Source organism: Aquarana catesbeiana, linkage group LG05 (genome assembly GCF_042186555.1).
Source record: "Aquarana catesbeiana isolate 2022-GZ linkage group LG05, ASM4218655v1, whole genome shotgun sequence".
Taxonomy (NCBI): domain Eukaryota; kingdom Metazoa; phylum Chordata; class Amphibia; order Anura; family Ranidae; genus Aquarana; species Aquarana catesbeiana.
Window position 1 is genome coordinate 220,008,540 of NC_133328.1, and position 27,013 is coordinate 220,035,552.

At 41.1% G+C, this 27,013-nt stretch overlaps 1 protein-coding gene across 1 annotated transcript in view; it reads left to right on the forward strand.

The window, feature by feature from the left end:
- The window catches only part of PDE1C (phosphodiesterase 1C), a 1,091,434-nt gene that overhangs the window by 1,008,359 nt on the left and 56,062 nt on the right, over positions 1-27,013 (forward strand). Inside the window, 4 exon segments of the mRNA XM_073630562.1 lie at positions 831-951; positions 5,315-5,396; positions 11,028-11,148; positions 16,004-16,179. Of these exon segments, the coding sequence (XP_073486663.1) occupies positions 831-951; positions 5,315-5,396; positions 11,028-11,148; positions 16,004-16,179 (500 nt within the window).

Genomic DNA, 27,013 nt, shown 5'->3' on the forward strand with positions numbered 1-27,013 from the left:
TCTTACATAGAGACAAGTTGGCCCTGAGACCCAGATCCTTTTTCCTCCCTAAGGTGACCTTTTCTTTTCACCTCAAGTATAATATCCTCCCTTCCTTATGTCCTGCCCCAAAGCAAGTCAAGAAGATTTCTCTACTCCACTACCTGGATGGGGTTAGAGCAGTTCGTGTCAACTTAGCTGCAACATCTTCCGTCAGAAAAACTATAGTCTCTCTTTGTCCCCCCCTAAAGGTCCCAAAAAGGGGCATCCTGCTTTCTCTTTCACCATTGCTAGGTGGCAGTTATTTACTGGACTTATGCCATCATGGAAAAGGTTCCTCCCTTCCATATCAGGGCCTTTTCTACCAGATGTGTCTGGGTCTCTTGGACTTTTCAGCATCAAGCACATGTTTCTCATATTTGCAAGGCTGTCACCTAGTCTTCCTCAACGTTTTACCAGGTGAATATTCAGGCCTTAGCCGATACATCCTTCAGTCAGAAGATGTTTCAAGCTGTCATCTGAGTGTTTCAAGACTGTAGACCCTTTTTTTGTAGGCCTGTTTGCTATGTTGTTGCCCATCCCTCGGTGTATTGCTTGGGGATGTACAATGTACAGAACACTCACAGGTTGTCATTTTAATTTTTTAAAGTTTTAGGAAATCACAACAGCTACTAATAACTGCAATGAAAAGGTAAGTTTTACAAATTACAAAATGGGTTGTGCAACTATGTATAACTATGTAATATAAAGTTTAGTGGGTGTTTTTAACATCATTTTAAATGAACACAACAAAATATTTTCTTGCTTTCCAGACTGCTGTAATTAACTTGTTCACTTATTTCAATTTACAGGATTGATAAGCCGAAAGCCTTATCATTGTTGTTGCATACAGCAGATATTAGCCATCCAGCAAAAAACTGGGACCTCCATCACAGGTGGACTATGTCCTTGTTAGAAGAATTCTTTAGACAGGTATTTACTGTCTATTTACTGGTTATTTTACATAAAGTTATAAGAAAAAAACCCTTGTTAAAACAAGCCTGGAATAAAGCTTAATGGTGCATTAAATATTAAATAAAATGTACGCAGCTAGTTTAAAAAAAAATAGCTAAATAATTGTCTTGAGTTTTGCTGAACACTCATTTTTCTGTAATTTCTAGAAGTCATAAACGGAAACATGACAGTAACATTAGTTATAATGATGCCTTTATGAAAACTAGCAACACTGAGGATTGCATGTTGGTAGAATTTTCAGAAGGTTGACAATGGCAGCCCCTTTAATTACCTTATTAGAGATTTAACTTAATAACACTTTAATCAAGCCAGGAATAAAGAGTACAACAAACTGTGAAATGAAATGTGAGAGGGGAACGTGTGCGCACAGAAGGAGTCTTCAGAATCACTGCTAGTTAAGGTTCCCTCTCACATTCTCTGTACAGCAAGTGCATGTGTTTAGGGATGAGCTGAACACTCCCCGGTTCGGATCGCACCAGAACTTGCGAACAGATGAAAAATTCGTGTGAACATGCGAAAAATCAAAAGCGCTCATTTTAAAGGCTTAGATGCAAGTTATTGCCAAAAAAAGTGTATGGGGACCCGGGTACTGCCCCAAGGGATATGTATCAATGCAAAAAAAAGGGTTTTTTTTAGGAGCAGGGATTTTAAGAATGCTTAAAGTGAAACAATAAAAATTAAATATTCCTTTAAATATTGTGCCTGGGGGAGGGTTCCCTTAGTCTGCCTGTAAAGTAGCACATTTTTCCCATATTTAGAAAAGTACCGCAGCAAAATTTACAAAAAGAAAAAATGACATTTAGAATTGCTCACATCTGTAATGTATTGCCAGATCCCAGCAATATACATTAAAAATCATTTAAAAAAAGAGCGTGGGTTCCCCCCAGTCCATACCAGGTCTAGTATGGATAATAAGATGAACTCCACGCCAACATTTTTTTAAAAAAATGGCGTGAGGGTCCCCCCTAAAATCTATACCAGACCCAAAAGGCCTGGTATGGACGGGGGGACTCATGCCGTTTTTTTCTTAATTCTGTCATAGGGCTCCTCTTAACCACTTAAATACACTATATTATATATTGTACACTGCACTATATACCCTGCACTGTATTATATATACACTACACTGAGTGCACTATATACTCTGAACTGCACTATATACTCTGCTGAAAAATTGGGCCTTAGGTGTTGGTGGTGGCAAAACATGGTAACCCCTCACAGTTACTCTTGTTGGGCGCAGAAACGGTCCCTGCTGTTAAATTTTATTTCAAAAATTGTAATTACATGCCCCTATTAAACAGGGGCAGAAACACTGGGCCTTAGGTGTTGGTGGTGCCAGAACATGGTAACGCCTCATAGTTACTCTTGTTGGGTGCAGGAACGGTCCCTGCTGTTAAATATTATTTCAAAAATTGTAATTACATGCCCCTATTAAACAGGGGCAGAAGCATTGGGCCTTAGGTGTTGGTGGTGCCAGAACACGGTAACGCCTCACAGTTACGCTTGTTGGGTTCAGGAACGGTCCCTGCTGTTAAATATTATTTCAGAGGCTGCTTGCCCTCTTTTAGTGGCCTGTGAGTGTCTGCCTCTCCTTGGAGGCCTTCCGGACATGATGGGTATTTTTTTTTAACACCTCACTACACTGTATTATATACTGTGTACATCGCCTGAAGTGTATTTGAAATTGTATACACTGTATTATATACTGTGTACAGCGCCTGCACTGTATTAGAAACTGTACCCCGCCGAATGCACTGTATATATAGGCTACGCTCAATGCAAAATATATATATATATATATATATATATATATATATATATATATATATAAAATATACTGCCTGTACAGACTGATTAGATCAAATACACTGCCTGTACTGACTGAATATAGAGTGTATACAGCCTAATCTAGCTCAATCTCTCTATCTCTGTCCACTATAACACACTATACGGCACTGTGTAAGCAGCCGTATATAGTGTGGCGGCGCGTACTTAGTCCCCCTGAGCCATGATTGGCCAGAGGCCAATTTAGGCTATTTAAAAATTTTAATTAAAAAAAAAAAAACGCTTCTAAACGCGAACGCTGCATGTAAATGCGGCAAAACGGACAATTTAAACGTGGGTTACTATCTGTCAAGTTAAATCATTCGGGAGAGGTTGTAAAAACGGCCCGTATACATGAAGCCTAAAAGTTTAAGGCAACGACCTCCTACAACTACAAATAAGACTTGGGCATATTTATAAATCAATCAATCTGACATTCATCAAACATTCAGTACAGATGAATCTTTAAGGTGCATGTCTTTTAAATTACAGTGATTAACCACTAGTGAAGGTCACATTCACTACCTTAACCTCCCTAGCGGTATTCCCGAGTGTGGCTCAGGGTTAATTTTCAGTGCCAAAAGCGGTAACCCCAAGCCACACTCGTGATTGCATCGCAGGATCCAGGGAAAGTTACTTACCTTGTCCCCAGGATCCTGCGATGTCTCCCCGCTGTGCCTGTGGGCTGTGTCCTCTGCCTGATGCTCTGTGTTCTAGGCTCCATCCCCTGTGAGTGTTGCGACACACGGGGAATTTAAAAAAGTGAAAAACACAAAACACATACAGTACACTGTAATCTGTAAGATTACATTACTGTATCAAATCATTTCACCTCCCTTTTGTCCCTAGTGCTTTGTCCAGTGCCCTGCATGCACTTTTATATTATATCTACTGTTCTTTCTGCCTGGAAACTTGAGAATGTCCATGGCATCCAAACAGTGTCCCTTTACGTCAAAAGTGGTTTTAGACCAGCTAGAAAACAGCGATAGTAAATTAGAATAACTTAATTGAGCCGAGGGTAAAGGTGATGGACTGACAGAATTGAGCGATAGTGATTTGTGGGGAAATTCGTCATCAGACACTAAGAGTAATGACAGCGATAATTCTGCAATTGAGCAAATTTCAGTGTTTTTAATTTTAATACATTATTGAATGTTATAATCATACCACCAGGGAGGTTAAAAATGTGCCCTTTAGTGAATTTGTGAGGGTCATGGCAAAACGTATTTCTCATGTGCAGAATAAATGCTGTAGGATTTATAGTACACTTCTGGATGCCTGGAAATTTAGATGATATGTACATATTTTACTTAGTCTCTTGAGTGTTATCTGGGAAGGGTAAACTGCTTTGGCAAAGATAGTGAATGCTGACAAAAACGAGTGAATGATGATAAGTAAACAGTAAATCAGTACCTTAAGTCAAACAAAGACAACATTATTACACATAAAGATAAACAAATAACAATACCGGAAAAAATTACTGTTTTCAAGGTCAAAGTAGACTGACAGAACAAAGTTTGAAGTCCTAAACCTCAAAAAAATGAGTTGAGCTGTTGTATTGTTCATATAATTGCAGATGTGTTAATGGTTTTTATTACACAAATATATGTTTGTTTCTAAATAATTCTTATGTCATTGCTTGACCTTACATTTTAAATAATACATTATTAACATATTCATTACCTACCAGCAAAACTCAATATCTGTTTGAAAAAACAATACCTCATGCAATAAGTAAAATAAATGAGATGTAAATGCAAAAAATATTGTGTTTTCATTCTGAGCAGGTATTAAGATTATTAAGTTTAACATATATGGAAACATTAACTGATCATAAAAGTAGAATATGCTGGAGCATTGCTGCAGTCTTTTGATCATAGAAATTGTGTTCATTGGGGTTTAGACACCTAAATACCCATCCCTGGGCTCTGTGCACCCCACTTCCTAAATCAACCTCCTCTCCCCCTTGTGACCCCACTGGGCTATTTTAATACTTGCCTTTTTTGGTAACTATTACATGCACCCCTAGTGGAGTGCAATTACTTTGAGAATGGGTAGATCCTATTAATCCCCTACAGCAAGGTTTTTCAACCAGGGATCCGTGGAACCCTGGGGTTCCTTCATAGGCTGCTAGGGGTTCCTTGAGGAATAAGAAACGTCTGCCTCTCAGATAAGTTCCACTGACGCCATTGATCCTTTTAGCTATTTGTAGGAATGTAATGTTTCCCAATGACCACAAGCGTAAGGAGCATTCTCCCCACTGACCATCACACTAATGTATTATGAGTTCTAGATGTGGTAAATTTTAGCAAGGGTTCCCGAAGATTGGAAAGTTATTTTAAGGGTTCCTCGGTTTTGAAAAGGTTGAGAAAGGCTGCCCTGTGGAATCTGCTTGCCCAGGGCTTTTCTACTTGCACCTGGCTTGGAGTATTTTTTTTTAATCTAGTCCTTATATAATGTAATTATTACTTCAAGCTCAGTATACTACTGTTTTCAGGGTGATAAAGAAGCAGAACTTGGCCTTCCGTTTTCTCCACTGTGCGATCGCAATTCAACAATGGTTGCCCAATCCCAAATAGGTAAGAATGTCAAAAATGCTTTTTACTCTATTTAAATGTTAGCATATTATAAAGCATTTTTTTTATTTTTTTTTTATAAAATGTACTGATATACAAAATATTTGTTTTCGTGTATTTATTCTCAGAATATCTTCTTATATTCAAAAATAAGGTGTGTCAAGAAAATCATGAAGAGAATTTAGACATAATAATAAAAAATCCTTTTCATCTTACTGTGTGCCTATTCAAAAAAGCACAATTACTTTTAATGGTTTGGCAGTACAGTAAATACAATTCATTTGCTTAATGTGCCATACAAAACTTTTATGGGAGTATTGATTTATTCATGATTGTTTTATTTTTCTCCAGACAATATTACTTAATCATGCTAAATGTAAAGCACACACCCACCAATGCATGTACATATCTTTAAATACTTTCTGGAGCACCACAGAGAATGGGTGGGAAACTCTGATACTGAAGCTCTGACAAGTTGTCCATCCTCTTCCACCCTCATTAACTATTAGGTCTAAAGCCTGCTCATCATGCGTAAAACAAAGCAACAGATTTCTTTAATGCTCCTTTTCCCAGCAGCACACCAATTATTTTACACCCCCACTGCGCCATTCAGCCACTGGGGGTGAGGAAATTACCTGGTACTTCCAGGTATAGAGGGTCAATATGACTCACTCCCTGTGGTGATTGGCCCACCACTGTCACATGGGGGCATGGAGAGTCCTGTATGATTCATCTAGAGCATGGTGTCAAACTCAATTTCATCATGGGCCTCATTAGTATTATGGTTTCCCACTCACTTGGTGCCTTATCTGCATTAAATTAGCCAGAGAAACTGTGTAATTAATGTGTTCGGGTTTAAAGGGATGAGGTGGCAATCCTATGCATATGATGCAATTCTGAAAAGAAAGGTCACGCACCTCCAGAATCAAGTTTAAAAACAGAACAGCAGGGTGGAACTTTGTATGAGGTGCGAGGTGTGTAGAGCCAAGCGCCTCCATCCCCGATAATTTGAACAAAAAACAAAAAAGGTGGAACTTTAAATGAAACATGCACCCCAGGAGATAACACGATGACAATGAATATGACAGGTACCCAAAATATAATAGAACCAAAAATGTTGCATAGAAGCATCACATGGCATCAATTGGCATTAAATGGTTTAATGGTATATAAATTATGACAGAAGTAAAAATCATAACATAATGCATACTAGTAACTATAAAAAAAACAAATTCATTAGAGGCAAGTCTCCAATTGTATATATGATAAAACAGAAATACAATAACATGATTAGTTCATACTGTAAATACTGTAGAAAACAAATTCATAAAAAGGCAAGTCTCTATGATAATTGATTGTAATCTTGGTTAATTGATATGTAGGGTAAGGTAATGATGCAATTGTAGACATAAGGGGGCAGCTAATGGCTCACAATCCCATAGTAAGGCAACATAATTGGTTCATACTGTGAACACTGTAGATAACCAAATTCACTGAAGCATGTCTCCATGGTAAATATTTATAGCCGTAATTAGTTGGTACAGTCCAGTTGGTGTATAAGGTACTAAAATGGTGATAATATAGTATAGATGAAAGGGCATCTATTGGCTCGACGCGTTTCATGGCGACTGCCACTCTTCAGGAGCAGGTATGAGGTAGGTGTCTATAAATATTAAAAACATATGTTGGGTACCTTATGTGCCCTTTCATCTATACTATATTATCACCAAGAAACATGAAATTGCCATTTGGGCCTTCTGCACTGACACGTGATCTAAAGCAACTTAGATCTGACACAGGGTTGTCTCTTTCCAATCCAAGTGTAATGACCAGATGAAAAGCAGAGTATGTGCAGCTTGAAGGAGAATAAAGTGAACTTGTTGTTTTGTCCTGAAATTATGTTGACCAGTAGCTATAGGCAATAAAAGGTGGGCTGGCTTTTGACATTGGAATTTATAGCATATGATTGCATATCCGAGTGCTCCTGATTAATGAGGTCCTAAGATGCTCAAAGTGGTTTTCAACAGTACTCAGAGACACAAAGGTTTTTTTCCCATTCTTTTTTCTTTCTCCTCTCTTATTTTGTTATTCTCTCACCCCCCCCCCCTTTTTTTTTCCCTTTCCTATTGATTTCTACTCCCTTGTTTTTTTTTTTCTCTTTCTATTCTTACTGTCCCACACTAATTGACCTTGTGACTTATACATTTATGCTCCTATGTGGGGTCAGCTCGGTTCTCTGACCTTTACATATAACCTTTAGTTATTTTTGTCTATAGAGTATGTGATATGATTCTTTTTTTTACTTGTTGTAACAGTGTTGCTATAGGCTGGATTTGTTTTCATGTGTTAGCTTGTTTATATGAACATTTTTAATAAATTCAGATTGAAAAACATTTTACAATTTTAAATCCTAAAGCAATAATATTATTGTAACTATTGCTACACTTCTGATCCTTTTTCCAACCAATGCAGTCGCGCCCAAAGCGGGCTTATCAGTAATGTATGTATTTGAAGCTGAACATCCATTTAGATACGCTCAGTAATATTCGAGCCACATTGCAAGAAATACACAAAAAATAGGGGTATATTGATATTTTGTTTTACCCAAGATGCATACAACTTTTACCCGAGATTCAAGATTGGAATGGGAAAATATGTGAACCCTGGGTAAAAGTTGTGTGAATAATTTACATATAAATCCATAACTAAGCTCAGAATTTACCAAATAAAGCGAACAATGCAAATAAGGCAAACATTGCTAGTGGCAACCAGGCTTTGCAGAAGGAAAAATGGAAAGACAGGACTTTTCAAGCATTATGAGCACTTATATCACATATTGGTGTACATTTATCAAACAAATATATTTTATCTCATTTCAGTTCTCAGAGAAAAATCATCTCCTCTGGCACCCCGTTTATGAAGCAGAGAATATTTGTTCTCAGGAGGAGATGAGAGGAGAAGTTTTTCCTCTGAGTAAAAGGGGGAGGGCTGCCTGTGATCTAGTGAGATATCTGTGTGATTACAGAGCAGCTAAGTTTTAAAAGTAAAACCAAAGTTAAAAAGACAGTGTGATTACATTAAATAATAAGCACTGACGCCTTTTTATTTTTTTTTTACACACATTTTGGCACATTCTTTAAATGTTTATTTTGGCCCCTTTTTATTGTGCATTCTGCAGTTTTTCAACATGCCGTATTTTTTAAACGTGCATCTGCCCGTGGGTCTTTTTATTGTGCATTTTGGCGCACTTTGGCGCATTTTGGCGCACACATTTACACACATTTTGTTCCTTTAGCGCACATTTTGGCACAGGCTATTTTAACAGGCATTTTGGTGTAGTTTGTGCTGCACATTTTGGCGCTTCTTTTAGCATATAGTTTGACACTTTTTTAACATGCATTTAGATTTGGTTTTTATGTGCATTTTGGCAAACAGCACATTTGCTAGCTATTAAAAATGATTGGCACCGCAAGCATATCATGCATTTTGCATGTGTTTCCGGATTGCACACAAAAATGAAGGTAAAAAAAATTAGCCAAAATACATGTTAAAAAAAGCACCAAATGCACATAAAAATGTGGTAAATTGCATTTTAAAAAACACGCCAAAATGTGTGTTGAAAAAAGCAGCAAAAAGTGCATTAAGAACTGTACCAATATGCGTACAAAAAAGGCTCAAAAGGCCAAATTGAATTTTTTGAGCATGAAGTGTTGTGTGCTTTTTCAATGCGCATTTTAGAATGTTGGTAGTGTATTTATCAAATGACAAAATGCATGTCTGCTAACTGCATTTGTGGTGTCATTAACTATGAATGGCACTCAAAAGCGCATTGCATATTTTGACACAATTTTACAGCAATTTGGATTCGTGACAAGAGTTGCGCAACAATTCTGCATTGCTCAGATGTGAATGGGTCCTAAAAAACAATACATTATAACTATACAGTGTATATATATATATATATATATATATATATATACTGTATCTATAAAACACGGATAAACATATATAGTTACTATTTATATTGACCTTTAAGCTTGCTGTTGCTGATATTAGGAAGAAAGAAGCCTCCTTCCTCACATCATAGCAACTTCTCACCCATATTCTCCACATCTGTGATGGAGAATCTGGGCGATATTTTACAGAGATGGCCTGTGAGATCTTCAGATCTCACCTTCATAAATCAGCAATCTGTGTAAAAGTGAATGACAGAAGGGTGTGTCATGTGATGAGAAGTGAAGAACATGTTCTCCACTCCTCATCTCAGCTTCATAAACTGGCACACCTGAGAGATCAGCTGTGATTATCAGGATCTTGGCTCTTCTCTCTTTCATAGACACCTCTGTACGGTTAGCAGATATGCCAGTGCAGAAATATTTAAACATTATTAAACCTTAATGTTAGAGATTTTGGTTTTGCTTGCTGTACATTACCTCAAACACAGGAAAAACAGGCATGCAATGCCTGTACAGGTAATTTTCAGAGTCGGTCGCAAGTTCAGTACTTACCCACTTCAGTAGTTCATTCTCACATTGCAGAATCAGTGATTGCTCATATTATATTAACATTTATCGGTCCCAGAATTAGGTAGTTCTGGAACAGGATATTTTTCCTTGATCCACAAAGTGACAAGTTACAGGCTCCGAAGAACCCCTGCCATTGCTCTCCCTAACTCTAACCTTCCTAGGACATCCAAAGCCAACCGCAAATTGATCCATTTTATGCTGCTAGGGGCCAAGCTGACCATAGCCAAAGCTTGGAAACAACCCAGGGTCTCCTTCTTAGCTGCCAAACGAAAGATCTTATGGATTATATCTCAGGAGAAGTTGACTAGCATCTTAACAGATTCAACCTCTACATTTGAAACTATCTGGGAACCTTGGGCCCTTGCATGTGGGCATCTCTTTCATACCTGGAATACAGGTCTAACAAATAGTCGCTATCACTTAGCTAATACCTCCCTTCATGTTGATTGGCTCTTCCACCTCTTCTTTTCTCTTCTCATGACCATCCACTTTCTTCTATTCTCTCCCTTTCTCCCACACTATGGTCCATTGTAGTTACCTTAATGACAGTTTGACAAATGGTCCTTTCCACTAGTTTGGTTTAGTTCTTTTCTACCCTCCACAAGGCTCATTGGTTCCTCATGGATTGTTGGCGTGGTCCTCCGGGCACAGTGTGATCCCATAAGGGGTTCCGGGAGTGCTTCTCATACAAGCCAAAATGCGAGAGGGCCTCTCAAGGATTATAAAGCCAAATCATGGTTCACTGTCTTACTCTTCTTTGATTGCAGGTTTTACATGTAATCACAACAGTTTTTCATTGCCTCATTGTAAATAGTGTATTTCATGTACTTTTGTATTAAATAAATACAAATCTTTTATTAAAGTATTTTAACATTCATATTTTGTACAATCGCTTTCAGTAGATTGGTAGCTTTTATCTTGCAGGAATAAAAACCTCACTACTTATACTTTGGCTCCATCTAGCGGAGAATTTGAATATAACAATGCTGTATAAAAACATTTTGGTTACCAATGGGCAATAAAAATAATTTCTGTAAGTTTGTTTGATTCAGTCCGAAGGAAAAGAATTGGACACTGACACTGGCTTATTATTTCATTGCAATTTTAGGATTTATAGACTTCATCGTGGAGCCAACATTTACTGTGTTGACAGACATGACAGAGAAGATTGTAATTCCGCTCATTGATGAAGCCTCGCGGTCTGGGCTCACGGGATTTAGGCGATCTAGGTAAAGATTTATTACACAGAGACAGTTTGCACATATTATCAATGAATGTGGAGAGGTGTAGACACAAACTATGTAGAAAGAAAATCAAATATTAACCCCTTCCCACATATTTGCAGCTTCATGAATGTGAGTTTTTATCCGTGGGGCCATTTATATGGGTACTTATGCTGGTAGCCCCTGCACAGTGCATAAGAGACCGGGCTCTCACTGAGAGGCCTGGTTCCCAATTTCCTGATCCCTGTGACAACCTCTGACTGACTATCACTGTATAGTCCGCCCCTGTTTTTGTTTTCTCCTCTTGAATAGAAAAAAAAGGATACATTTAATTTTTTTCTCCTTGCTAGAGTGGAAACATATAAAGAATTGTGTGCAAAAATAAAGAAAGAAAACATTCCTAGACCAGGGTTTGATCTAGGTCACAGTCAGGACCAGGGTTAAGGTCATGATCCAGGTCACAAATGTACTTGCCAGGAGTAGTTATCCTGGTTGATTGCTTGAGATCTATTGATTTCTCCCCAAGTTTGGCCTTGTTGCACTTTTCTCTGCTACCACTAGTTGGCTGGGTACTTAGTGATATTAGATACGAGAAGGGCAACACAAGGTCGGTATATGGGGTATCTCAATCAATGGGCAGGAGTTTTCTTCAATCCCTTGGCCTACTGGGAGAGCCTATATATTCAGGTGAGGTCAGGTGATCTTTGTTCTGTGCCACCCGGACAGCTGTCTGGGTGGACATGTGTCATGTTGCCCTGGACTTCTGGGCCAGAGATTGGGCCTATCCCAGGGCATCTGGCTGTTAATCTGTCTGAGGGCCTATCCAGAAGCAAGAGAGCAGCACAGGGTTGAGATGGCGGCTTGAAGTCCAACCAGAAGTGATGGTTCTGCTGGCTGGAGAACCTGTCAGTGGTTGGAGGTAGAGGGGAAGCTGTCACCACTAAAGGACCATCCACCTTATTACCAGGGGCCTCAGTGAGTAATTGAACCAAGTACCGGAGCAGTATTCTCACTGAACGGACACGTTGGAGAATCGGGAAACTTAAGGCGGTGATCAAGTCAAGGACCCAGCCAGTGGAGGTGACACTTGCAGAGCAGTAGACATGTGCATTCGTTTTCGTCCGAATGCATTTTCGTCCGAATTTCAGGTATTTTCGTTATTGTTTTAGCAAACGATAACGGAAGTGCAGGATCGGAAAAACGAAAGATCCGACACAAACAAATGCTTTATTTTCGTTTTCCTTGCTACAACAGTTCGATATAGATAGGAGATTCAACATGATGATGACAATAACAATCTGTGTCCATCAAACCTGTGGTCGAATGTGCCTAACCTTAACTCTATTAGTCCAAGATTATTCTACATAGAGAGAAAAGATTTGAAGTAGAGAGAAAAGATTTGACGTAGGGGAGAAAAGATTCGACGTAGGGGAGAAAAGATTCGACGTAGGGGAGAAAAGATTCGACGTAGGGGAGAAAAGATAAATAAAAATAATGATGATGATGATGAATGTTATTGGCTGATTGTAACCAAAGAGGAGGAGCAGTAAAATAGCTAGAACTAAGTACACACGTACTTTGGCTTATGGTGTCTGTTGAAAGTTCTAAGAGGATTCGACAGAGCAGGTAAACTATGCAGCGTCGTACAGTTTAGGTGCTCCGTCGAATCTTCTTTGAACATTCGACAGACACCATAAGCCTTCAATGACAGATTCGACCCTACTTTGGATTTTCGGATGACGAAAAACGAAATAAATAAAAACGAATTTCGGGAGTAACTAAATATATTTATTTTTCGGACGAAAACGAAATTCCGAAACAAAATATTTCAGTGTGCACATGTCTACAGAGCAGCCTTTTGTGTCAAGCTAGGCCAGTGGGGTAAAGCTTGAGAGGTATCGGGAGTGCCAAGCTAGGGAACCAGTAGAGAGCAGGGGTGACGCTTGAGGAAGATACCACCGTGAAGATTGGAGGAGCTCAAGGGATTCAGTGGCAGTGAATCAGTGGGTCTAGTGAGAGACCGGGAGGCTCAGTGTATTGAAGAACTACAAGGAGTGATTGTAGTGAAAGTGAAGGAACTGTTAAAGACTGTTGCCATAGGAGACAGCATTCCTACACATGAAGATATGGTGTCTTGCTGGATGCCTTTCCCTGCATGGCTGTCCTTCTATTGATGTCTCGGAGTCTGCCAATTAATCTTGCAACTACCTAAGGGTGTCCTGGCTCTAACCCTCTCTCCCCCAAAAAAAGGTTTGTGAAGAGAAATAAACTTTCTTTTACATCCAAGAAGTGTTTAGTGCCCAATAACTTTAACAACTATACGCCTACCATGCCTCACAACCCACTACATACAGGAGGATGTCCCTGGCCCTGGAGGTTCTCATTAAATCAAAGGAGGCCAGGGACCTTGCTACATAAATATTAGCTTGGCAGCCACACAACACGCCCAGTCAATGCTCCTATATTAAGGCTTACCTAAAAGTACTGCAAATATCTCCTAAACGTGCACTGTTTAGGAGATATTTACTGTACATGCAGCTGGTGACTTCACAGGTGCATGTGCTCTGAAGGAACAGCATACCCGTGTCCTGTGCTGTACACAGCGGCTCCCGCGTGCATCGCCACTCACACAGCTGGAGTCCACAAACTCTGAAGGAAGGCCGGGTGAAAATGGAAGCACCTTCAGTGGTAACAGTGCGCTGCTGGAGGGCTTCGTTCTAGGGTAAGTTTCTCATAATGTGCTAGTATGCGATGCATACTAGCACATTAAGACATTGCCTTGCAGGTTAAAGAAAAAATTGGTTTACTCCAGCTTTAAAGACATTATAAAGCTTCCTACCTGCACCTTGTGTTTTCACCTGCATTGGATGTGCATTGATCATGTCGTTTCATGGTGTCAACTTTTTAAAGTCTTCATAGAGATGAAAGGGTTACATGGTCTTCCTGGTTTTTACTGGTGCCTGCTTTACGGCTGAGGAGATTTTGCTGTACTTCTGTGTGCTCACTAGGACAGGAAGTGGGCATGGAGAATTTTAGAATAGAACAAAAACAGATAAAATAGCACATTTTTGGACAAAATGTAAAAGGAATAGAACCCCTGACAGATTTCCATTGCAGTCTGTGTGCAACGACTTGTATGTATGTGTATTCCATGTAAATGTTCACCAAGACAAGCATTAGATGCAAGCACCAGGGGCAAATCAATAGAACAACTGACAGAGCTTCTAACTCTTACAACTAAAATAAAACATTGCTTACGTTCCCCATTGAAGTGTTAAGCCCCGTACACATGATCAGACTTAAACCGTGTGTGTGCTCCATCGGACAATTGTTGTCGGATTTCCCACCAACAAATGTTGGCTAGTAGGTTTTCAAATTTTCCGCAAACAAATGTGTTTTTTTTGGATTTTTCGAGTGTGTGTGCACAAGTCCGTCGGACAAAAGTCCAAAGTACAAACACGCATGCTCGGAAGCAACGACGAGCCAGAAGTGGTCGGTCTTGTAAACTAGCGTTTGTAATGGAGAATTAACATTTGTGACGCGGCAAATTATGAGATAAGGAAATGCTGCGCACAATTCTCTTCTTTAATGGGATAATAATGAAGCTGCTTTGCTGGTGATACTGATGGAGTTATTGCAAACTAATTTTCAAAGGCTTTTTTTTCTAGTGATATCAAGAATTTTATTATGCTTTTTTTTTTTTTTTTTTTTTTGGGCAAGTTACCACAACACCATTATCCCGTAGTTTTTAAGATCAAAGATACAACTATGTTGGTGTCCCTTGTCAATTTTACATTGTATTTTTAAAAATGTAACTGCCTACTCCCAAACTGTCATTTGAAGTAAAACACATAGCCAAGTATTATTCTCTACATTTTTTAATTGAGCATTAAAAAAAGAAAACAAATAAAATTAGACATGCTATCTGCCAAAAGAACTTAACCAAAAAGTGCATGCAAATGCATCCAAAAATATAGAAAATATACCAAATCAAATCATTATTCAACCAAAAAAATAATGTCAAAGCAATAACTCCAAGGCCAATAATAAATAACACGTAATCTCCTCCGGCCGTTCAGAAACGAACTGAAAAGCGCGAAATGAAAAGCGCGAATCAACACTCTCCAAATTTCTACTAACATGAAATTAGCATTAGGAGCTCAAAGGGTGGCGCTAAAGAGCTGAAAACCAATGTAGTATGTCACTACGTTCGTATTTGTTGTCCAACAATTGTGTGACCGTGTGTATGCAAGACAAGTTTCCACGGTTCCACGGTTTTGTTGGCGAACAATCTGATTGTGTGTACGAGGCTTTAGAGTATTCCTGTTGGTAAGCAACTGAAAGTCTGGCAAATTATTTAGCGGAATTGTCTAGCAGAGGCAGTAGATAATGTTGTCTTATTTGTATTACCTGTAATACCAGTCACCTTTATTTTCGACCTAGACTGTTGCATCTACAGTATATAGTTTTCTTTTAAAAGAAGACCACCTGAAAACAAACTGAGTAAATGACTGCGTCAAAGTAGACCCAATCTAATAAAAAAATAAAAGTGCCAATAAGTGAGGGAATATTTGAAAAATCTAGAAATCCCATAGGAAAACAGGTAACAATACAGAGATATGGCTCCAAAAACCCAGCACACATTAACTGCCTCTTGTGTTTTCACTAAATTGACACAAAATGTGTAGTAGTTCTAAATAAATTAAAAAAAAAACACACACACAAAAGTTGGAAGTAGATTATGATATTTTACCTTATGTTTACTCTTTTATTACAAAGCAAGCTTAGGAAAATAACCTTTTTGATCTTTCTATGTGTAATCACTTTTCTAACAAATTAATTGCATTCATTCATTTTTCAGTTTAAACAGCATAACTCCCTCAGACGTTAAACGATCGAGTGTGAAAAGCACTGGATCAGAAGGAAGTGCCTCTTTGAATTGTTCAATCCTCACTGTGGACTTCAAAAGTTTTAAAAATACATGGTATGATGTTGTACTACAGAACAGAGAAAAGTGGAAGACGCAAGCAGCCAAAGGTGATGTATATGCAGAATTAATAAGTCTTTATGAGTGTTAAGAGTTATATTATTTGGCACGGACATAATATTATTATTTTATCCTAAGGTAGCTTCAGAGTACAGGCATACCCCACTTTTAAGTACACAATGGGGTTTATTTACTAAAGCTGGAAAGTGCAAAATCAGGCTCACTTATGCGTAGAAACCAATGAGCTTCCAGGTTTTATTACCAAAGCTTAAAGCTGGGGTTAGAAGCTCATTGGTTTCTATGCAGAAGTGAGCCTGATTTTGCACTTTCCAGCTTTAGTAAATAAACCCCATTGTGTACTTAAAACTGGGGTATGCCTGTATGTATTTTTCTTTATTTATGTTCAGGAATAAATTACATTTAAAATATATGTTGTAGCCATAGAGACATTTTATACTACATAAGAGAATTTCATGCACACCAGCAGTTAGAAAACTAGACTGCCTTTTATAAGTTTATCGGAATAATTCACCTGCTTTACTAAAAAAAATTCAAGTATACATATCGTCAAAACTTTTTTTTTACATTTTGGATAGGACAGAGAGGGATGTGATTTTTGTTGTTGTCAGTGCCCCCATCAGGGAGATTCACCCTCTCTATTTCTCCTGTTTACCATTATCGTTGAAAGAGAAAGTAAAAGAAATCCCACATTTTGGGCTGTCCCCAAAAAAAGTAATAGAGGGGAAATCTTCCAAAGGGGACACTAGTTTTGGTGACCTAGGGGCCCCAAGTGATCGCCTTGATTATCATGAATTTCTTCTCTGTTCCAACTTTGGCTATGGGACAGGAAATTAAGCTAAATCTCCCCAATGGGACACAGATGGCAGAAAATAAAAACTGGCAGAAGTTATAACCCTCCCTTACTCTATCCAAAATAAAAAAAACAAAAAAAAAACAAAAAAACGTTTTGCCTTAGATGACCCTCTCCGTCCAAGTTTTTCTGTGCTCTGTACATCAAACAGAGATTTAATTAAGAGATGTTTAAAAAGTTTTAAAAAAGAAACAGATGCTGCTGTGCTTTCTTTTTAGAAAACCCAGAATGCTCTGTGGCACCAGAGTAATAGATGACCTTTGTATTGAATATTAACATTAAGTAAAATAAATTGTACACACATTTTACACAAATAATAGAAATATATAAAACAGTATAAATTAAAAAAAAAACATAAAACAACCTAACAACAAATCAGGTTTACCATTTTTCATTATGTATTTAGTTGACATTTAGTTGTGACTCTAGACTTATGCTGGCCATACACTATACGAAAAAGTCGGCCAGACCCATTTTCGAAAAAAGAACATTCGGCTGTAAACACAAACGATAGTGCCATCGTGTAGACATAAATGAATGCATTTTTTTTTTTTTCGTTTTTTTACATACACCTAGTGCAGACAGTTCAGACGGGAAACACATTAACCTTTCAATTTATCGTTTGTTCGGCAGAAAATTTCCAAACTTGTGCTTCCTTTTTTTCGGCTCTAAAACGTCTCAACGATTATCGATTTTGTGCCCATTAACTGGCCAAAAAATGAATGAACTGTCTAAATTACCACATTTCGGCCTATTTTTGTATAGTGTATGGCCAGCATAAGTTAAAGGATATACTGGATCATAATACCCTTTTCAAACAGTAACTTGCTTTGTGAGCATCACATTCCCTCAAGAATTGGTAGTAAAATCATACTGCCTGCCAGTTTTTATTTTTAACATATCCAGCATGATTTGATATCACATTTACATGGACCCATTAGCGGAGATAATTAAAGCTAAATCATTTTAAAGCTTTCCTTTGTCACTAGCACAGAAAGCCAGTAAATAGTTTATATTTCCCTTCACTAACAAACACTGTATACTATCACAAGTGCAGGAATATGCATGGCATCACATTTTACAGTCTGTAGTAGGGATGAGCTTCGCAAGTTCGCCAAACAGCGAACAATTTGGGGTGTTCGCGGCAAATTCGAATGCCGCGGAACACCCTTGAAAAGTCTATGGGAGAAATCAAAAGTGCTAATTTTAAAGGCTTATATGCAAGTTATTGTCATAAAAAGTGTTTGGGGACCTGGGTCCTGCCCCAGGGGACATGGATCAATGCAAAAAGAAGTTTTAAAAACGGCCATTTTTTCAGGAGCAGTGATTTTAATAATGCTTAAAGTCAAACAATAAAAGTGTAATATCCCTTTAAATTTCGTAGCTGGGGGGTGTCTATAGTATGCCTGTAAAGGGGCGCATGTTTCCCGTGTTTAGAACAGTCTGACAGCAAAATGACATTTCGAAGGAAAAAAGCCATTTAAAACTACTCGCGGCTATTGCATTGCCGGTCCGACAATACACATAGAAGTTCATTGATAAAAACGGCATGGGAATTCCCCACAGGGGAACCCCGAACCAAAATTTAAAAAAAAAATGACGTGGGGGTCCCCCTAAATTCCATACCAGGCCCTACAGGTCTGGTATGAATATTAAGGGGAACCCCTGCCAAAATTTAAAAAAAAAATGACGTGGGGGTCCCCCTTAATTCCATACCAGACCCTTCAGGTCTGGTATGGATTTTAAGGGGAACCCCGCGCCAAAAAAAAAAAAAAAAAGGGCGTGGGTTCCCCCCAAAAATCCATACCAGACCCTTATCCGAGCATGCAACCTGGCAGGCCGCAGGAAAAGAGGGGGGGACAAGAGAGCGCCCCCCCTCCTGAACCATACCAGGCCACATGCCCTCAACATTGGGAGGGTGCTTTGGGGTAGCCCCCCAAAACACCTTGTCCCCATGTTGATGAGGACAAGGGCCTCATCCCCACAACCCTGGCCGGTGGTTGTGGGGGTCTGCGGGCGGGGGGCTTATCGGAATCTGGAAGCCCCCTTTAACAAGAGGACCCCCAGATCCTGCCCCCCCCTGTGTGAAATGGTAAGGGGGTACAAAGGTACCCCTACCATTTCACTAAAAAACTGTCAAAAGTGTTAAAAATGACAAGAGACAGTTTTTGACAATTCCTTTATTTAAATGCTTCTTCTTTCTTCTATCTTCCTTCTTCTTGTTGTTCTTCTGGCTCTTCCTCTGGCGTTCTCGTCCAGCATCTCCTCCGCGGCGTCTTCTATCTTCTTCTCCTCGGGCCCATGGCATGGGGGGAGGCTCCCGCTCTTCTCTTCATCTTCTTCTTTTCTTCTCTTCTTCATCATCTTCTCCGGGCCGCTCCACATCCATGCTGGCATGGAAGGAGGCTCCCGCTGTGTGACGGCGTCTCCTTGTCTGACGGTTCTTAAATAACGGGGGGCGGGGCCACCCGGTGACCCTGCCCCCCTCTGACGCACGGACATGACGGGACTTCCATGTGGCATTCCCCGTGACGTCACAGGGAAGTCCCGTCAAGTCACCGTGCATCAGAGGGGCGGGGTCACCAGGTGGCCCCGCCTCCATTATTTAAGACCCGTCAGACGAGGAGACGCCGTCACACAGCGGGAGCCTCCCTCCATGCCAGCATGGATGCGGAGCGGCCGGAGAAGAAAATGAAGAAGAGAGGAAGAGAAGAAAAGAAGAAGATGAAGAAGAAGATGAAGAAGAGAAGAAGATGAAGAGAAGAGCGGGAGCCTCCCCCCATGCCATGGGTGCGGAGTGGCCCGAGGAGAAGAAGATAGAAGACGCCGCGGAGGAGATGCTGGACGAGAACGCCAGTGGAAGAACCAGAAGAGCCAGAAGAACCAGAAGAAGAAGATGAAGGAAGATAGAAGAAAGAAGAAGCATTTAAATAAAGGAATTGTCAAAAACTGTCTCTTGTCATTTTTAACAGTTTTTTAGTGAAATGGTAGGGGTACTTTTGTACCCCCTTACCATTTCACACGGGGGGGCAGGATCTGGGGGTTCCCTTGTTAAAGGGGGCTTCCAGATTCCGATAAGCCCCCTGCCCGCAGACCCCCACAACCACCGGCCAGGGTTGTGGGGATGAGGCCCTTGTCCTCATCAACATGGGGACAAGGTGTTTTGGGGGGCTACCCCAAAGCACCCTCCCAATGTTGAGGGCATGTGGCCTGGTACGGTTCAGGAGGGGGGGCGCTCTCTCGTCCCCCCCTCTTTTCCTGCGGCCTGCCAGGTTGCGTGCTCGGATAAGGGTCTGGTATGGATTTTTGGGGGGGCCCCACGCCGTTTTTTTTTTGGTATGGAATTTAGGGAGACCCCCACGTCATTTTTTTTTTTTAATTTTGGCCGGGGTTCCCCTTAATATCCATACCAGATCTGAAGTTATACAAAAGGGTAATAGCTGTGGGGGATGAGCTAATGGAGAAAATAGTGCAGTTGTTAGATGGAGGCAGGATAGGCTTCTCTGAAGAGGAAAGTTTTCAGGGATCGCCTAAAAGTGGATACATTTGGAGACAGTCTGACAGATTGGGGTAGGGAATTCCAGAGGATGGGCGAGGCTTGGGAGAAGTCCTGGAGGCGGATATGGGAGGAGGTGATGAGGGAGCTAGAGAGCAGGAGGTCTTGGGAGGAATGGAGAGGGCGATTAGGTTGGTATTTTGAGACTAGGCTAGTGATGTAGCTGGGGGCAGAGTTGTGGATGGCTTTGTAACTTATTGTTAGTATTTTGAATTTAATTCATTGGGCGAGTGGCAGCCAATGGAGGGATTGGCAGAGAGGGGTAACAGACACTGAGCGGTTTGTAAGGTGGATCAGTCTGGCAGCAGCATTCATGATGGACTGAAGGGGGGATAGTCTATTTAAAGTTAAGCCAATGAGGAGGGAGTTGCAGTAGTCGAGGCGAGAGATAACCAGGGAGTGAATCAGGAGCTTTGTGGTTTCATTGGTTAGAAAGGGACGTAGTTTAGAGATGTTGCGGAGGTTGAGGCGGCAAGCTTTGGAAAGTGATTGGATGTGGGGCCGAAAGGAGAGTTCAGAATCCAGGATAACACCTAGCACCCTGACATGTGGGGATGGGTGGATGGTTGTGCCATTGCTCTTGACAGACAAGTCAGGGGAAGAGGCATGTGGGGGAGGAAATATTATAAGCTCGGTTTTGGACAAGTTGAGTTTGAGGAAGTGGTGTTACATCCATACAGATATGTCGGTTAGTAAGTTAGTGATTCCTGAGGAGACTGATGGAGTGAGTTGAGGGGGGGAGAGATAGATTTGTGTGTCGTCAGCGTAGAAATGATATTGAAAGCCGTGAGAGGCTGACCCAGGGAAGAGGTGTAGATTAAAAATAAGAGGTCCAATAACAGAACCTTGGGGGACCCCAACGGAGAAGGGAAGAGGAGTGGAGGAAGTAGAATTGTAAGTGACACTGAAGGTGCGTTGGGATAGGTAGGATGGGAGCCACTGAAGAGCACAGTCACGGAGACCAAGGAGTTTTTTTTTTTGAGGAGGGGGTGGTCAACCATGTCAAAGGCAGCTGAAAGGTCCAGAAGTAGGAGTACAGAATAGTGTCCGTTGGTTTTTGCAGTTAGTAGGTCATTTGTGAGTTTTAAAAGAGCAGTTTCTGTGGAGTGTTGAGGGCGAAATCCAGATTGAAGGGGGTCACTCGGTTGTTCTTAATGTGGTGGTCACTCGGTTGTAAACCAGGTGTTCAAGGAGTTTAGAGGAAAAGGGGAGCAAGGAGATAGGGCGTAGGTTGTTAAGATTGGTAGGGTCCAAGGATGGCTTTTTAAGTATGGGGGTGACCAGTGCATGTTTTAGAGCATAGGGGGAAATGCCAGAGGTGAGGGAGAGATTGAAGATGTGGGTTAGAGAGTGTAGGATGGAGTCAGAGGGCAACTGTAGCATTTGAGAGGGAATAGGGTCCAGGGGACAGGTTGTTAGGTGGGCGTTAGAAAGGAGTTTAGCAACTTCGTCTGTAGTAACAGGAGTGTCAATTGTACCAGTTGACATGGGGTCTTAACTGGGAGAGATACCTGTAGAGTGGAGATTTCATCACGGATTGTATCAATCTTGCTTTTGAAGTGATTAGCGATCTCCTGGGCAGTGAGTGAGTCAGTGGGTGGAGGCGGTGGAGGATGAAGTAGAGAGTTGAAGGTAGAGAAGAGTTTACGGGGACTGGATGAGAAGGTGTTAAAAGAGTTCTAAAATAGGTTTGCTTGGCAGTGTGGAGGAAAGAATAGTATTTTTGGAGGGCAGATATGTATTAGTTGAAGTCTTTGAGAGACTTAGTCTTGTGCCACAGACGCTCAAGAGCGCAACTACGTTTTTTGAGAATTTTAGTGTCATCTGTTTGCCAGGGTTGTAGGGGTCGAGGCCTGATTCTGCGTGTAGTGAGGGGTGCAAGCTTGTCCAGAGTGGAGGACAGGGATTTATTGTAGATGGACTTGGCTTGGTTGGGGCAGGACAGGGGAGAGATTTTGAGCAAAAAACAGGTAATAAAAGAACCAAAACACTCTGTAATCAAATATAGTTATAACAGACTGTGGGCATAATATGACCATGTCTGTGTAAGTTTAACGACAGTTTCTGACACCAACCAATGATGGGTGTGTTCCTCTGAATTCATGCAGCATATAACAAAAAAACAGGAGGGAAAGTGAATTCATAAATGAGGAACATGCAATAGTCAAGTTAATTAATTAAGTACTGTTTAATGAAAAAACTCACTATAAACACCAATCCAAAAATATCCTGAAAACACAGGTACCATCACCATTTTAAAAAGGACAAGACAGTCATGTGCAGACACAGATGGCCACCTATCACATCCAGCCACTCGCTTTAGACAAATGAGGTCATTCAAAACGTATGAACATGAATGATTTCAAAATAAGAGGAGTACAAAACATTGCTGGAAGTCCTTATGGCATAAGGGAAGGACAGCAAATGATAAATAGTAAAAGCTGATTAGGTGGTGGGTGGTTGCGACAACAGTTCTGATCAACACTATATAGTGATCTGGGGAGCAGGAAAAAAACGGAGAGGGGGGAGAGTTGCAGGGCCGTGGTGGAGAGGCCCTGGACGGAGAGCATGCTCTGATGAAATCCGATCTACGGATGAAACGCGTCAGCATGACGCCATCAAGCTATCTGTAGCGCACTTGCCGACCAACAGACCCCCCCACCAGCTCTGATCACACAGGCCTGCAACCATAGCGGCCGCTTGAATCTACCCGCGGAAACCGCACGAGGGGAGGACTGACGGCATCAGCCAATCGGGTCTTGCCTGCTGCAACAATCTGGGCTTACCCCCTCCTACTGTCTACTTGCTACCAATGATGGAGGTACACTTCGGATGATCTCTTGCAGGATCGAACCACTTGCAACAAGGCACTTTACAAGCGGGAGACGGTGACAGCTTTAACTTCCTCTCCTGACGTGGACGGCAGTCAATACTGGGTGAGATCTTACCTCTTTGCATCCCTGGTTTGGGACAGTTATTCTTAATAACTCCCAGTGTTCATTACTTGGTATCCGTTCCACATAGTAAGCCATACAGCCTAGCCCGGCTCCTCCAACTTCAGTTGCCTGCATCTTCCATCCCCACCTTCCGGTCTCCAGTCTCATGAGCCATTCCCGGCCTAGAGAGTTTTCGATCCCATAAGTCTGCACACATCTGTGCCCCGAGGCCGCTGCTGAGTCATCCCTGCATCCCTCTGTCCAGGGCCTCTCCACCACGGCCCTGCAACTCTCCCCCCTCTCCGGTTTTTTCCTGCTCCCCAGGTCACCATATAGTGTTGATCAGAACTGTTGTCACAACCACCCACCACCTAATCAGGGGAGAGATTTTGTCATAGAGGTGGTCAGTAGCAGAATAGAGGAGAGAGGAGTTGAAGTTGCAAAAGTTTCTACGGGTGATGGTTAGGCGATTGGAGGGAAAGGTCGTGGAAAACAGGGGGAGAGAGAAACTAATAAGGTGGTGGTCGGAGAGAGGAAAAGGATTGTTTGAGAAGTTGCATGGAGTGCATAGGTAGGAGAATACAATGCCAAGGGTGTTGCCATCAGAGTGAGTAGAAGCCTGTACCCATTGCTTCAGGTCAAATGAAGAGGTTAGACTAAGAAGTTTACAAGTAGCAGGAGTGTTTGTATTAGCAAGGATGTTGAAATTACCAAGAAGGATTATGGGAATTTCCGAAGAGAGAAAGTAGGGTAGCCAGGCAGCAAACTCATCAAGGAAAGTTGATAATGGTCCAGGGGGCCGGTAGATCACAGCAATTCTTAGGTAAGTTGGAGAGAATAGATGTATACAGCGGGCTTCAAATGATGAGAGGGAAAAAGAGGGAGGAGAGTGAATAACCTGGAAGGTGCTCTGGGGGATAGGAGGAATCCCACTCCACCTCCCTTGCGTTCATTAGGCCTAAGGGAGTGAGTCCAGTGAAGGCCACCCTGGGATAGGGAAGCAGGAGAAGGGGTGTTAGATTCGTTGAGCCAGGTTTCGGTGAGAGCAAGTAAATTAAAGGGATTAGTGACAAAGAGGTCATGAACAGCGGTGAGTTTGTTGCAGACAGAGCGAGCATTCCAGAGGGCACAGGAGGGGGGGAGGCTGGCGTTGGGAAGAAGAGGAATGGAGACTAAATTGCGTAGATTGCGACTACTGCCAGAGGGTGTAGGGTGATGGTGATGGTTGTCTTGGGTACAGTTAAATAAGGGAGACCCAGGGTTTGGGGAAATATCTCCAGCGGTTAGGAGAAGCAGAAGAGTAAGGGAGGTAATATGAGGATACGATTTGTATGAGGGGACATGCTTCAATATCCTGGGGGGGAGGGGGTTTAGCAAGTGGGCTTAGAGTTAGAAAGAGGTGATGAGTGCAGTAATAGGGAGAGGTGAGAAGTGAGGGTGATATGTGCAGATTTTGGGGTGGAGCAGAGGGGCGAAGAAAAGAGAGTTTGAGGAGAGAGGCTGCAATTGCGAAAAGGAGGAGAGGTAAAGAGTGCATGTTTCAGAGAGGAAGGTGAGATAATTTGGAAATTAGGTCATCTGCAGTCTGCTGTGGTTTGCTTTGTGCAAATCGCTGAAGTGGAAGAGCGGAAGTGCCACTTATTTAAAGAACCCCACTTCTTTGGAAGAACCCCTGTAAAGAAGGCCTTGTTTTTATACTGTGTTGGGTGTAGATAGAATCTGGCAATGAATCAATCAGGAGGTGATATTAGGCACACAGCTAGCAGAGCAAAACTTTCACACCACAATCAAACTGCAAGGGGACTAAAAGGCCAAAATTGTAAAGATAAGGGAACCCATAATTTAGGTAAGACTTAATAGCTAAATAAACATTGAAATAATGTGAGCATGGCTACAGATAGAGTTGAAACAGTGGTGACAAGCAGATTACCAAATATGCATGTGAGCAGTCAGTCAATGTTCAGTCTAAGGTATATGGAAGTATAAACGCAGATTACCAAATATGCAATGTGAGCAGTCAGTCAATGTTCAGTTTAAGGTATATGGAAGTATAAATGTAGATTACCTGTGAAGAGAGAAGAAAATGTTCAGATGGATGATGCAAAAGCGCAAGTGCCACTTATTTAAAGAACCCCACTTCTTTGGAAGAACCCCTGTATGTGCAGCCCCCTGTATGTTTAAATTCAGTATATGTATGCTTAAGTAAATTCTATTTCGATGAGCCGAGAAAAATGAAGTTCAATAGCCAGTGCGGCTCTTCTGCTTGATTCCGAGCATGCGTGGAACTTTGTGCGACAGAATTGTGTACACACGATCGGAATTTACGACAACGGATTTTGTTGTCGGAAAATTTGAGATCCAGATCTCAAATTTTGTTTGTCGGAAATTCCGACGGAAAATGTCCAATGGAGCCTACACACGGTTGGAATTTCCAACAACAAGCTCCCATCGAACATTTCCCGTCGGAAAATCCGACCGTGTGTATGCGGCATTAGAGTCAGAATATCACACACATAAATCAGTGGGGTTGATTTACTAAAACTGGAGAGTGCAAAATCTGGTGCAACTCTACATAGAAACCAAAGCTTAATTGAATAAGCTGAAGTTGATTGGCTACCATGCACAGCTATACAAATGTGTGAAACAATCAGTGCCACCCTAAAATAATCAAGTGCAAAGTTGCAGCCGCTATACACTTTAAGTGAAATCACTGCACTTTAAAAGTATATATGTGTACCAAAAGACGCACATACACACACACACACACACACACAGTGCAGTGCTACTACATTGATAATTCAATGCTATACTTAGTGCTATGTATACTTGCAATAAAATTCAAATTCATAAAAAATTCATAATAAATGTCCCATAAATCAATATCAATCTTGACAGTAGTGCTCCAGTGTTATTATCATATTACCGTGCTCTCAATAATTCTTATTGCTTGTGCAAACCTGCTGAGGACGACCAGAGTTCGATACATGTGCAGAGGAGAGGATCTGAGCCTTTGACGTTGCGCAGCCACCGTCGTGAGTGAGCGGACACTTTCAATACACGTAACAAGCGATTTTTGTTTTTATATCTAGTAAGTGTCCTCTTTTAGCGGGGTTTTAAATAAAAGTTTTATAGCAGAGAGCACTATGTCGGCTGTGTTTTTGATTACATGACACATGAGTCCCTTGAAGTGGAGGAACAGCTAAATAAACTCGAAGATCAACCCCCTATCTGTGAGGGACACATTGTGTGGTATACATAGCACTAGGTATAGCAGTGAATTGTCACTGTAGTAGCACTGCACTGTGTGTGTGTATGTGTGTCTTCTGGTACACATATATATATATATACCATGCACAGCTGCGCCAGATTTTGCACTCTCCAGTTTTAGTAAATCAACCCCATGGTGTCAAATATAGGTTTGCGAGTAGCCATAATCAGATTGCAATGTTATCATTATGGTTTGACATGAGATATACCTTGCACCCTATATCAAAGTGCCCAATGGTCGCCACAAAGAACAT